This window comes from Misgurnus anguillicaudatus, chromosome 10 (genome assembly GCF_027580225.2).
Source record: "Misgurnus anguillicaudatus chromosome 10, ASM2758022v2, whole genome shotgun sequence".
Lineage (NCBI taxonomy): Eukaryota > Metazoa > Chordata > Actinopteri > Cypriniformes > Cobitidae > Misgurnus > Misgurnus anguillicaudatus.
The window spans coordinates 26,548,648-26,561,407 of NC_073346.2; the positions used below are offsets into that span (position 1 = coordinate 26,548,648).

General features: G+C 38.9%; 1 protein-coding gene across 1 annotated transcript; it reads left to right on the forward strand.

Annotated features, from left to right (window-relative positions):
- The first annotated feature begins 6,851 nt into the window (after positions 1-6,851).
- LOC129447650 (G-protein coupled receptor family C group 6 member A-like) lies at positions 6,852-10,981 on the forward strand. The gene is made up of 6 exons (XM_073872269.1): positions 6,852-7,179; positions 7,405-7,702; positions 7,789-8,541; positions 8,652-8,852; positions 8,940-9,063; positions 9,740-10,981. The coding sequence occupies exons 1-6, from the start codon at positions 6,968-6,970 to the stop codon at positions 10,765-10,767; spliced, it is 2,616 nt and encodes an 871-aa protein (XP_073728370.1). The 5' UTR covers positions 6,852-6,967; the 3' UTR covers positions 10,768-10,981.
- Positions 10,982-12,760: the final 1,779 nt, after the last annotated feature.

Here is a 12,760-nt window from a genome sequence, read left to right on the forward strand (position 1 = left end):
TGTTCATCAAAGGAAGTCACAGAAACTAAACCAAGATGGTCATGCACAATGTGAAGTTCAAGAACTGTGGATACAGTTGCAGTTTTGAATTTTCTTTTTTTACATAAATATGAGATTAAGAATATATGACTAAATATTAAAATATTAGTCAAAAATGTATATCTGATTATCAGATTTTGTCATATTAACGTTTTTATTTATATTAAAGAATGTACAAAAAAGAGTACAAGAGTTACAAGAATATAATTTAGGATACATTTTTAATGTCATGGCATTTTAAATATTAATTTACTTTTTATGTTTTTTATTTAAAACAAATAAAATATTTTTTACTTATCACAGAAAACCTTTTAAACTTCCCAGACGATATATTTGATTGTTAAGATACAATTGAAAATTCTTCATAGCTCATTTGGATTTCCAAAGAAGCAAAACAGACGTGCTTTGTCTCTTATGGCACGACTCTTATCTTTGTCGAGACGGTCACACTTGTTTGCAACCCCACCAGGAGATGAATCAGACATGAATGAAAACAGCGACGTTTGATGTCTGCCCTTTAACCGCCACCAATGGTTAAAAATAATGTCATTGAGGTATACGTCAAGGAGAGAAATAAGAAACAAACCACATTTTCATCACAGTACACCTGATATCTGAATGTGTAACAGAACATTTTATTTTCCTGTTTATTTTTCTACACAGCTTCACAAAATATCAACATTTGTCCTTGAGGAAAGCAATGACCTCCTCTATACTGTAAATGTGTACCAATGGTAACTTAACACAAATGTATTTTTCTCTAATGCGAAAAAGCAACCCAAACAGAAAACATACACGATTGAATGTGCTTAATAAAGTTTAATTTTACATTTTCAATGTTTTGTAAATATATGGACTTCCCATTGTTATAATTCTTTTTTATCTATAGATCAATGTAAAACAATTACAGGTATGGGTGAAATGAGGAAGTAAAAAATCGCCAGCAACTTCTGCCATACACAGGTTTATATTACAAAAGTAATTTCCTTGCCAGTAAATTCAATTGAGGTGTTAAAAAAAAGAAAATAAATAAATGAGAATTAGACAAAAAAGAAATGTAAGTAGAGGCCAATCAAGAAAAAGCTTACATTTTGCAACATAAAATAAGTATTTTTCACTGGACATCAAACCCCTAACCCAGAAACATTTCCTTGTGTCTTGAATGTATATATAATATACAAATTACTATTTAAACTGAACATTTTCTATAATGTCAAACATTAACAAAACGAAAACCAGTGGCAAAACAAACATGTTCTGATGAGATCAGAAACAACCCGATGTAACAAAATACTTTTCAATTAATACTGTGAAGAATTATTCCACCGACAAGAACAGTAAAAAAAAGCTTTCTCATCATATACACCAAAAGTCTGGAAAGAACTCCAAAACACCTTAAATGTAGTATCACTTTCATCTATTAATACTTTTAAACACCTTTTAAAGTCAGCTTTTGGTGTCTTATACAATTGTTTGTATTTGCTGATGTTAAGTATAATGACATTTTGTTTTTTTTTTCTAGTATGTATAGTCTATGTATAGAGATTTGTGGTGTTTTATGTAATTTATGTCCTGTCTTTTATGTATTGAAACTTTTGGCCGCCAGTGTTGGCTAGGTCTCCCTGCAAGAAGAGTTACTGTAACTCAATGGGATCTTTCCTGGTTAAATAAAGGTTAAATAAATAAGACAATGATATGCTTATGTAATCTTGGTGATCGTGTGACCACGCTTAAATAACTGCATGCAAAGTTTTCAGGGACGCTTTAACAGCATCAGTAAAGCGGGTGACAGGGGAACGGTCTGCAAGCTGGTTTCTGAACAGCCGGACCCTGCCAGAGCAGTTACTTTAAACAGCACAATAAATACACTTCTGTATCTTCTGTATCAGAGGTCCGGCTATTCTAGTAAATGTCACATGAAAGTAAATAGTGTACTAGAGGCATGGCGTGCCCTTGGGATACATGCTTGTTTGTTAACAAACAGTAGGTGTGATGGCACGCAGTCATATCAATCCAAATAAATACATTCTGTCTCGCCAAACACCACGTCAGACCCTTGTGGTTTTTGCCACACATATTCATTTGCATAGAAGCATGTATACTCCACACGAGAAGAGAAATGTCAGAGCTGAAGGCTGTGCACTTGTTGCACACGATTGCAGATTGACGAGATAGCTTCACATTTCTGAAGGGACATGGAGTAAAGTTTACCTAACAGAACACCAGTGCCAATGTCTAATAATAACAACAACAAGAATAAGAAAAGTTGGAGGTTTTATAAACTAAAAGCTCTGAGCTTTGCCATTCTCCGCTTGGAAGATGGGCAGGTTGTAAATAGAAGATTAATTGGATGGGCTCGGCATCATTTCTGGTGAGAGCAGCTATAAGGTGCCCTGTTTCTGGAGTAAAACCTGCGCTACAGAGAGGAGGAGGAGACTCCAGGCAGGATGGATAGAGAAAACAAGGCCTGAAACCTACGGTTCTCTTGGCTCTGCAAGAACTCAATCTCGCCCAAAGAGGGACATTGACAGTCAGTCACACATTTATAAAGCGTTCCAATTTATTCCAATTGTGATCCATTTGGTCAAACTAAACAGAAATATTTTTATGGACCTCACTTTGTGTAAAGGGATTAGAAAAAGGGACAGAACTTGCACACATAGCAGCTCAAAAACCTCTATTATGTCACTGTGTGATGTTGGATTGAATTCACTAAAATGAAGTGTCACGATCCTGCCCTCCAGTCATTGTAATTCATAGTTGTTTATAGTCATGTGGCAGGATTGTGGTGGTACCCATGTTTTGTGTTGTAGCACATGGCCTTTGTTTGGTCTGTGTGCTGCAGTGTCTCGTTTGTGTCCCCACCCCCTCGTCTCCTCGTTAGCTCTCCCATCAATGCTTGATTAATTTCCACTGTTCCCTCTTGATTTGTTCCCTTATAAAAAGCCCTGTTGTCTAGCATCCTGTGCTCATGCGTTGTGTATTTAAATGTATATCATGTCATGTCCTTGAGATTGTTGTCTGTTAGGTCTCCACGGATTGTGTCGATCGGTTTGTGTCAAGTCCGTGTTTGGGTTGAGTCCAGTTTTGTTTGTTAGAAGTCAGTCCTGTCTAGTTTATATTATTTCTAGTACTGTTTTCCCCATCGTGGGTTTTTGCTTTGTGTTTGTCATTCATTAAAGTCTTGTTTCATGTTCCCCAACCTCGTCTGCGATTGGGTTCGTTCCCCACTGTCTTGCTTGGTCGTGATAGAGCGACCAGGTGGACAGTTCCTGACATGAAGGGCCTTAATTGCCATGACATTGTTTTTTATTATTATTACTGTCATTCGAGGTCAAACAAAACAGTGGTGCAGGGTTTTCATGAGCCACACAGAGATAAAAAAGCTACCCTACTGCCATCTTGTGGAGGTCCTAAACAGTTGGCTGAAACCCTTACTAATATGAAATTGTAGGATCCAAATATAACATCTACCATGCACCAGCTAAAATATAAATGAAAGCACTTCACAAACACAGAGGTAGTACTTAATGTTTGGATTTCACAACTGATAGCATCCCTTAGGAAAATTAACCATGGTTTTATTACAGACACAATCAAAAAAACATGTTTAGCCTACTGTACTAAAACCATGGTACCCACAAAATAACCATGGTTAGTGTAGTAAAACCATAGTTTTGCTGCTAGTAATCAATACACCAAAAAACATGGTTACTACACTTTTACCACAATTAAACCATAGTTAATTTTCGTAAGGGATAAACCATATAAGACAATACAACATTTACTGTAATTGTCATAAAATGTACTGATGAATTCTATTGAGCTTGATTTGGCTGTGAGATTTGGGTGTGTATGTGATTCTGATCCGTATAAAGAGTATAACCATGTGGATGAGTGAATTTTTGCACTTCTTCATGTCACACTTTCTTTTATTTCACTTGACTTCTCTTTCATTGTAATTCTGTCTGTCTCTGTGCAACTGTGCTGTTGTCCAGTCGGCATTTTCACTACAAAATGGCGGCTGTGGTGCCGAAGCGCTACCTAGTGGCCTTTACCAAAACAGCATCCAAAGTGTCTGCTCTTCGGCTTCTAGTGAAATTCTTGCCAAATGAATTCCCGCTTCTTGGCACAAAATGGCACCCACAGCTCTTTCAGCGCACTTTTCAATTTGCAATTCGCCCACTCGTTTTCATTCACACTGTCACGTGTGCAGTTAGTGAAGTAATGAAGGCAACAGTGAACAAGGTGATTTCAGACACAGCCATAAAGTATCGCTGTAGTGAAAGGTCTTCGTGGTCAAATCCAGAGGCGTCATGCCCATTCAAACCGATCGGGCATTTAAAAAAATAATCTGTACAATAGTTGTGCACCTGAATACTTTGTCATTACTGATATGGTTTGGTGATCACAGAAGTGTTGAAAATGGAGGAAGAGTGGATTGCTACAAGGTTGTGCACTTGCAGGGCAGATGAACAACCTGGAAAGCTATAAACAGGAAGATAACATGGCTGAAATTTGGATGATGCCCAAAAAAAGGCTTAGCTTCCTCACAAGGGCTACGTAACACCCTTCCCAATTACCAGAACCTTCACTTGTGGTACAGATTCGAGAAGAACTGTCAACTTTGCCCCTCCCTGATTCCAAACCTCAAGCATATCTTCTCTGGGTACAAGGCAGCATTGACCCAGGGCCGCTACAGATGGCACCACTATCAGGTTCTGCGCAAGCTTACTGAAATTCTGGAGACATGCAGGCTGGAGGCAAATAAGGCAACATCCCAGCCATGGATCCACTTCAGCAGACAAGAAGAAGAGGGCTAAAATAGGGTCTCGAAGGGGTGGTTTCTCTTGTCACGGAGGGAAGTGGAGCATGGTAGCTGATCTCAGCTATCAGCTGAAGTTCCAAATTGAGATCACATTACCTCCTTACAGCCGACCATGATTCCTCTGGTCCACCCCTACTAAGACAGTGCTATTGGTTGAATTGACTTTACATGAGAAGAAGGGCTGGAGGCTCCGTATGAGAGGAAAAAGAGAAGTATACAGAGCTGGCAGCTGCAGGCCTTTAAGCTGGGTGGAGGGCTCATACCTTCCCAGTGGAGATTGGTTATATTGGAGCATCTATCCAAAGGTTTCTGAAGTTGCTGGGCACTACCAGCTGTGATCTAAAAACGGCACTGAAGGATCAGGCAGAGGCGGAGGAAGAGGGAGCTTTTGGCTTTGGCTATCCAGAAGGGACAGATAATGAAGTAAACAGAGATCCTACGTCCAGAAGCAGCAGTGTCAGCGAGACGTCCCTGCTGTTGTTCCACCACCTTGAGATGTTCCAGGCTTAAAGAAGTGGTTTAGCTACTTACATCAGGTGTTGCTCTTTCACCACCGCTAGCAACCTAAAGCATCGCGCAGACAAACTCGCTCTAGTTTGTATCTCGTGTTCTGGCTCTGTAAACAATAACTCCTTACATTTACTTTTAGTCAATTAGCAGATGCTTTTATCCAAAGCAACTTACTAATGAGGTAAACAATAGACGCAGTTAGAACAACACAAAAACAGCAATACATAAGTCCACTAAAACTAGTCTCATCAAGCCTAACATAGCATAGACAAGTGTTGTTTTAAGAACAGAAAAGACAAAGATAGAAAAAGAATATAAAACTCTGTATGTGAGGTTTTGGTAAAAGAGATGGGTTTTAGCCGATTCTTAAAGATGGCTACAGAATCAGCAGATCTTGTTACAACCAACAGATGTGGAACAGATCCAGAGAATACGTTATTTTGGGATGGCACCACAAAACGTCGCTCATCGGCAGAGTACAGGAATCTAGAGGATAAATAAGTCTATATTATTGAGTAAAGGTATATTGGTGCTAACCCAGTGGTGGTTTTAATGGCCAGGAGCAGATATTTGAATTTGATGCAAGCTAATATGGAAAGCCAGTACAACCTGACAAAGGAGTGACGTGCACCCTCTTTGCCTATTAAAGACCCCTCTTGTCGCTGCATTCTGGATCATCTGTAAAGATTTGGTTGTGCAGGCTGAGAGTCCAGCCAATAGCACATTGTAATAGACAAGTATAGACAGGAAAGAACCTTGACTAGGAATGCTCGGATAGGAAGGTTTAATTATCCTAATGTAAAGGATGAATCTACAGGTGCGGGTGGTGCTGGCAACATGATCCATGAAGCTGATCATCAATTACCACTCACAGGTTTCTGGGTGTCTTGGAAGGCATTATGGTCAAAGAACCTAGTTGAATGGAAAGGTTGTGTTTTATCTTAGGGTAAGTCAATATCACAAGCAGTTTTGTCTTTACCAGGTTTACCTGCAAATGGTGATCCTTTATCCAGAGTGAGATGTCACCCAGGTATGCTGAAATGCGGGCAGAAACAGTTGAATCATCAGGCTTGATTTGATTTGATTGGCCATCACATCATTTTGACATTGAAGAGCACTTTTAGACTGCTGATTGAGGCAGCCAGATAGAGGGGTTGTACAGTATGCAGTAAGCCCTATAAGAAAGTTTTTTCATGACTGTTATTACACACTATGATGATCTCAGTGGTGGGCACAGCCCTGCATGAAAAAATGGTACTCAGTGTATGTCAAGCAACAATGCTGCAAAGCAACATTTTCTTTTGTTTAGACAATTGTTGGCATTGTTTTTTTTTCACCTGGTTTACCAGTCCCTCCAGAAAAACGTGATTATGCGATTGCATGATTCAATCCATAATCAGCCAAAGTCTTGGTTTACAGGAGACATCTAAGGGGGTGGGACTTGGAAACGTTGTGGGAGGTATTGTGTATATGTTTATGTTTTTTTCATTCTAGCCTGCATGAAAGAAGCAGTTTGTGCATTATAAACAAAGATGTTTGAAAGGATCAGTCATTCATCCAGGTTAACTTGGGCTGTAACAGCCTGAAGCAATGATGTATCATTTGGTTTTGATGAATCTCTTTCTGATGTTCTCTCGGCTTAAGGAAGTGACAGAAGCCTCTCTGACAAAACCCAGCTTTCCAGAATCCACGGCTCCAGGAGACATCATCATCGGAGGGCTTTTTCCCATCCATGAGGCGGTGGAGGACAACAACATGAACTTATACAGCATCTCACCACCCCAACGTTATAACTGCAGCGGGTGAGTGCTCACTGTACAGGATTCAGCCATAAAGGTCTAACAAATGGAGATTGGGCTTTCTTTTTTTCCAGATATTATAGTTGGTCCCCTTAAATCTTGATTTATATTTTATTTTGAGGGTCCAGGTTTGACATTTTCCCTTATTTCTAGTCATTGCAAGATTGAATAGTAAAATCTGAAGGATCCAGGTTGAGTCACCTCTGCACATATTTTGTTTCTCTTTAGATTTTACACAAGAGGTCTAACTCAGCCCTTAGCTATGATTCATGCTGTTGAAATGGCCAACAGATCCCCTATGCTGAGTAATTTGAACATTACTCTAGGGTATCGCATTCAAGACACATGTTCTGATGTTACCACTACACTTTGGGCCCTCCAGGATTTTACACGGTCGTCCTCAGCTTGTGATGTAGCGCCAAACTCTTCTCAAGGTGACAAACCCACCATGGCTATAATTGGGGCCTCTTCTTCTGAAATCTCCATTGCAATGGCAAGGGAACTTAACCTTCTACTAATTCCACAGGTAAGCTCTCTTGTTTCAGTAAAGCTCCGGAAAACTGGCCTGAGGTAATACGATTAAATCAATTGTCATCTGTGTACCTGTTGCAGATTAGTTACGCATCGACTGCCATTATTCTAAGTGACAAAAGTCGTTTTCCTGCTTTTATGAGGACTGTCCCCAGTGATGAGCACCAGACCAGTGCCATGGTCAAACTGTTGAAGGACAGAAACTGGAACTGGGTTGGAATTATTACTACAGACGGAGACTACGGGCGTTCTGCAATGGAAAGCTTTGTTGCCCAGGCCGCACAGGAGGGAATTTGCGTTGCCTTCAAGGAAATCCTCCCGAGCTCGCTTGCGGATAAACAAAAACTTAACACCTTGATCAACCAGATGGTGAACACCATTTTAAATAACCCTAAAGTTAAAGTGGTGGTCTCCTTTGCTAAATCTTCTCAAATGAAACTCTTATTCAAAGGTTTGTATGGTAAAGCTTCTTATAGGAGGGTGTGGGTGGCCAGCGATAGTTGGTCGATGTCTACAAATATTCTTGAAGAAGTGAACCTCACAGATATCGGAGATGTACTTGGGTTTACCTTCAAGAGTAGGAATGTTACATCGTTCAAGAAGTTCCTTAAGGATTTACAGTTTGAGGATGAAGAAAATCTGAATTCATTTCTGAAGAAGTTTTTAGAAAATCCGGATGTAGGAAATATTACAGTGGCGGTACAGAAACTCCTGGAAAATACTAATCCGGAGATAGTCTTTAGCATTCAGCTGGCTGTCAGTAGTGTTGCAAAAGCTGTGGCTGAACTATGTGGGAAACGCCAATGCAAGAATGCAACAGATATCCATCCCTGGCAGCTCCTTCACCACACCATTAGCCAGATTAAAACTTAAATTATTTTTAATGATTATTATTTTTCTGAAAAAAAAAACATGTATAAACACATCACAAATGTTTTTTGTTTCAGCTCCTTGAACAGATGAAAAACATCACTATTGAAATGGAGGGGGCAAATTACAAGTACAGTACAAGCGGCGACATTGATTTGGGATATGATGTCGTCTTATGGCAAGAAAATGGATTGAATAAAATTGTTAAAATAGCTGAATACAATATAACCACTGCCAATTTCACCTATATACCCCAGAATCTAAGTGCTTTTGAGGTGATATGTCTGTTTTATATACTACTAATAATAATAGTTTTAGAGTTTTATATACTGTAGTATCTTAATTACTCTTTTTCTTCTCAGAATGTGATATCTAAATGCTCAAACAGCTGTCAGCCAGGAGAGTTTAAGAAAACAGCCGAAGGTCAGCACACTTGTTGCTACGAATGCATCAATTGCGCAGAAAATTATTACTCCAACAACACAGGCAAGTTCCTTGTTGCCCAAACAAATTATAAATATATGTATATATACACACACATTACTGTGCAAAAGTAGGCCACCATCACCAGCTTTGTTGTTTTAGCAAAGTTTTAATGTCCATCTATATTTATTTGTCACTCTTTTTTTAAGATAGAAATAATTGTTTCATTTCATTATGGTTTAAGAGATTCTTCAGTTTCCTGCTATTGCTCAAGTTGAAGGGGAGTTTACACTAAAAACTTGACACGCAGCTTATATTTTATACTGTTTTTAATACTACATACACATTTCCTGTATTTTCTGGTTTTATTCTTAATATTTATATTGTATATAAAATCATCATGTAAAGAACATTCTGTGAAAATAAAACCTTGATTTATTTTAATTTGACTGAGTAAGACCATGTAAAAGATGGAAATCAATGACTGAATTTGAAACTTTGATGCTTCTTATCTTCTAATTCAATTATAAGACTTTAACCTGCACTCTAAAAATGTTGAGTTATTTTTGCAGTGTGGATTTCACAGACATAATAAATAACCCAGATATTTTTAGAGTGCATGGTCACATGTATGCTTATGTATTGCATCTTTGCAAGTTTAAAACTTTTCGGATTGCATTTCAATGTTAACCCTATTTTATCTCAACATATGAATAAATGCTTGATTATTGCATTTCAGATATGGTCCAGTGCTACTCATGTGAAACAGATGAGTGGTCAGACTCTGGAAGCTCCAAGTGTAACCCCAAGACTTATGAGTACTTTGAGTGGAATAGTTGGTTAGCTGTAGTGCTCTTGACCTTGGCTGGTTTGGGCGTCCTCTTCCTCTTCTTGATCTCTGCGCTCTTCATCTATCAGAGAAACTCTCCTGTGGTAAAGGCAGCAGGTGGACCTCTCTGTCATCTGATCCTTGTTTCCCTACTGGGCAGTTTCGTCAGCGTTGTCTTCTTCGTGGGTGAACCGTGCAACATGTCGTGTAAGGTGAGGCAGGTGGTCTTCGGCCTGAGTTTCACGCTGTGCGTCTCATGCATTTTGGTCAAGTCCTTGAAGATCCTCCTGGCTTTTCAGATGAACTTGGAGTTGAGGGAGCATGTGACCAGGCTTTACAAGCCGTACGTGATCATCTGCGTCTGCACGGGGGTGCAAGTCATCATTTGCACCATTTGGCTGATCTTGCACAGCCCATATAAAGACAAGGTGCCTAGCCCCAAAATCATTCTGATAAAGTGTAACGAGGGCTCAAACGTGGCATTTGGGGTCATGCTGGCATACATCATTTTATTGGCGCTAGTGTGTTTTTCTTTCGCTTACAAAGGCAGGAAACTTCCGCAAAAATACAACGAAGCAAAGTTCATTACGTTCGGTATGCTCATTTATCTCATGGCCTGTGTTATTTTTATACCTGTGCACGTTACCACAAGTGGCAAATACTTACCAGCTGTGGAGATGGTTGTTATTCTTATATCCAACTATGGAATATTAAGCTGCCACTTCTTGCCGAAATGTTACATAATTATTTTTAAAAAAGAGCACAATACCAGAGATGCTTTTCTGAAAAATGTATACGAATATGCCTGCAGAAGTGCTGAAAACGTCATGGGTGTTAATGAAACGAAGCCAGTCTATATCATATCCAATCCTCAACTCGTATCTGCTGAGAATGCACCTAATGTTTCTGCACAAAAAGAAAAACAAACAGTGACTTAAATGTAAACAATACCAGGAATTAAAAGATCAGCGGTCCACCATCAGATTTAAGATATGAGATGTTGTCATCTAGATCAAGAAAAGACTATATATGAACTCATGATGATGTTTATTATGAATAAGAACTTTAGAAAAAAAAATGTTCCGTTGGTTTATACTGTATGTAATTGTATTTATAATTGTTTTAGTTTTTGTATAGCCAAATAAATGAATCACAACCCATTATATTCCTTTCATTAACTACTAGAAACTGTTATTTTGAGCTGTTTTAATTTTAATAATTTAGATAAATCTCTCCTATATGTTAAATTCAGGCTAAAGTCTCATAATCCAAATATGAGATTAGAGTTTGATTTCCATCATTGGTTTCACATTTCAATCTTTGACATAGTGTTACTCAGTCAATATTAAAGATATGAAGGTTATATTTTCTCAGATTGTTCTTTACATTATGTTGGATGATTTTATGTACTAAACAGTGTATCACAAAAATGAGTATGAAACAACAAACTTACATTCTTATTGAATCCACAAGCATCAGGTACAGTATGTTGCAGGAAGCAAATCCTTCCAGACACCTGCCTAGTGTCAAATTACTCATCTTTTTTTATTTTTGGCTCATTTCTCTCTTCATTTGTCCTAATGACTCTCTTTGCCACAGGCCTAATGCTTCTTTCTCAACTTGAAATATGAGAAGGGTACTCAAACATGCAACATCTGAGCAATAGAAATGTTGCATCAGTTCTATATATGTCTTAAGAAAGATGATGAGTCAATGGTTCATTGTTATTTGTGTGTAACGTCAGCCCTGACAGCAATGAGAGCAGACAGTGGATGATTATTGCCAATGGCATTGCTTCTTCACAGTTGCATGGTTTTCCCCTCTTCAAACCTGCATGTCCAGTTTTTGTCACCTGAACGCTCTTATTTTCCCCTCACTAAATAGGCGGCTGCATATATGAAAAAAACACCTAACCCTAAAAAATTTCTAACAAAAGGTTTCTCAGCTGTTTTTGTAGTATTAGGTGTCCATAATAACATACTAAAAGTTTACCAAACTTTGACCACTAAAAAGGTGTAATTTTCAACATGCCGTCCAAGGCAGACAGGAAGCCCTTAAAATATTCTAACTCATTCATTAAGGAGTTAACCCAATTAACCCACAATTAATCCTGCAATGTTAGAAAACTACAGACCGGTATCTCTCCTTGCCTTCATTGCAAAGACTCTTGAGGTGTGTGGTTTTAGACCAGCTTTCCTCCTTCACACAAAATATCCTCCTAGACAGCAACCAGTCTGGTTTCAAGAGTGGTCACTACACTGAAACTGCGCTGCTCTCAGTCATGGAAGCTTTAAAGCAGACAAGGGCAAACAATCTGTACTGATCCTACTGGATCTATTTGCCACTGTTGACATTGTCAATCCCCACATCCTCCTGTCGACCCTCAAGGCTACGGTTCAGGTCTTACCTCTCAGGGAGGTCATTTAGAGTATCATGGAGAGGTGACGTCTCTGAACCCCAACGTCTCAATACCGGGGTACCTCAAGGCTCAGTGCTTGGACCACTGCTCTTTTCAATGACATTAAATTCCTGAGTTCAAACTTCTATCATTCAGAAACACTGCTTTTTTTAACTTTTTTTTTGAACTTCGCAAAGACAAAACTGCTCGTCATATCATCTGGCCCTAAGATTCATCACAATCTTTGTATTCAACTTGGTTCTTTGATTATTATTCCTTTCAGGACAGCCAGAAACCTGGGTTTGGTCATTGATGGTCAGCTTAGTTTCACAAAGCATGTTGCCAGCACCGCCCGCTCTTGTAGATTCATCCTCTACAACATTAGTAAAATTAGACCTTTTCTATCTGAGCACGCTACACAAATTTTAGTCCCAGGCTCTTGTCCTGTCCAGACTGGACTACTGCAATGTGCTACTAGCCGGACTCCCAGCCAGCACAACCAAACCCACTCTGAAGTGGTACTAAACTTAATT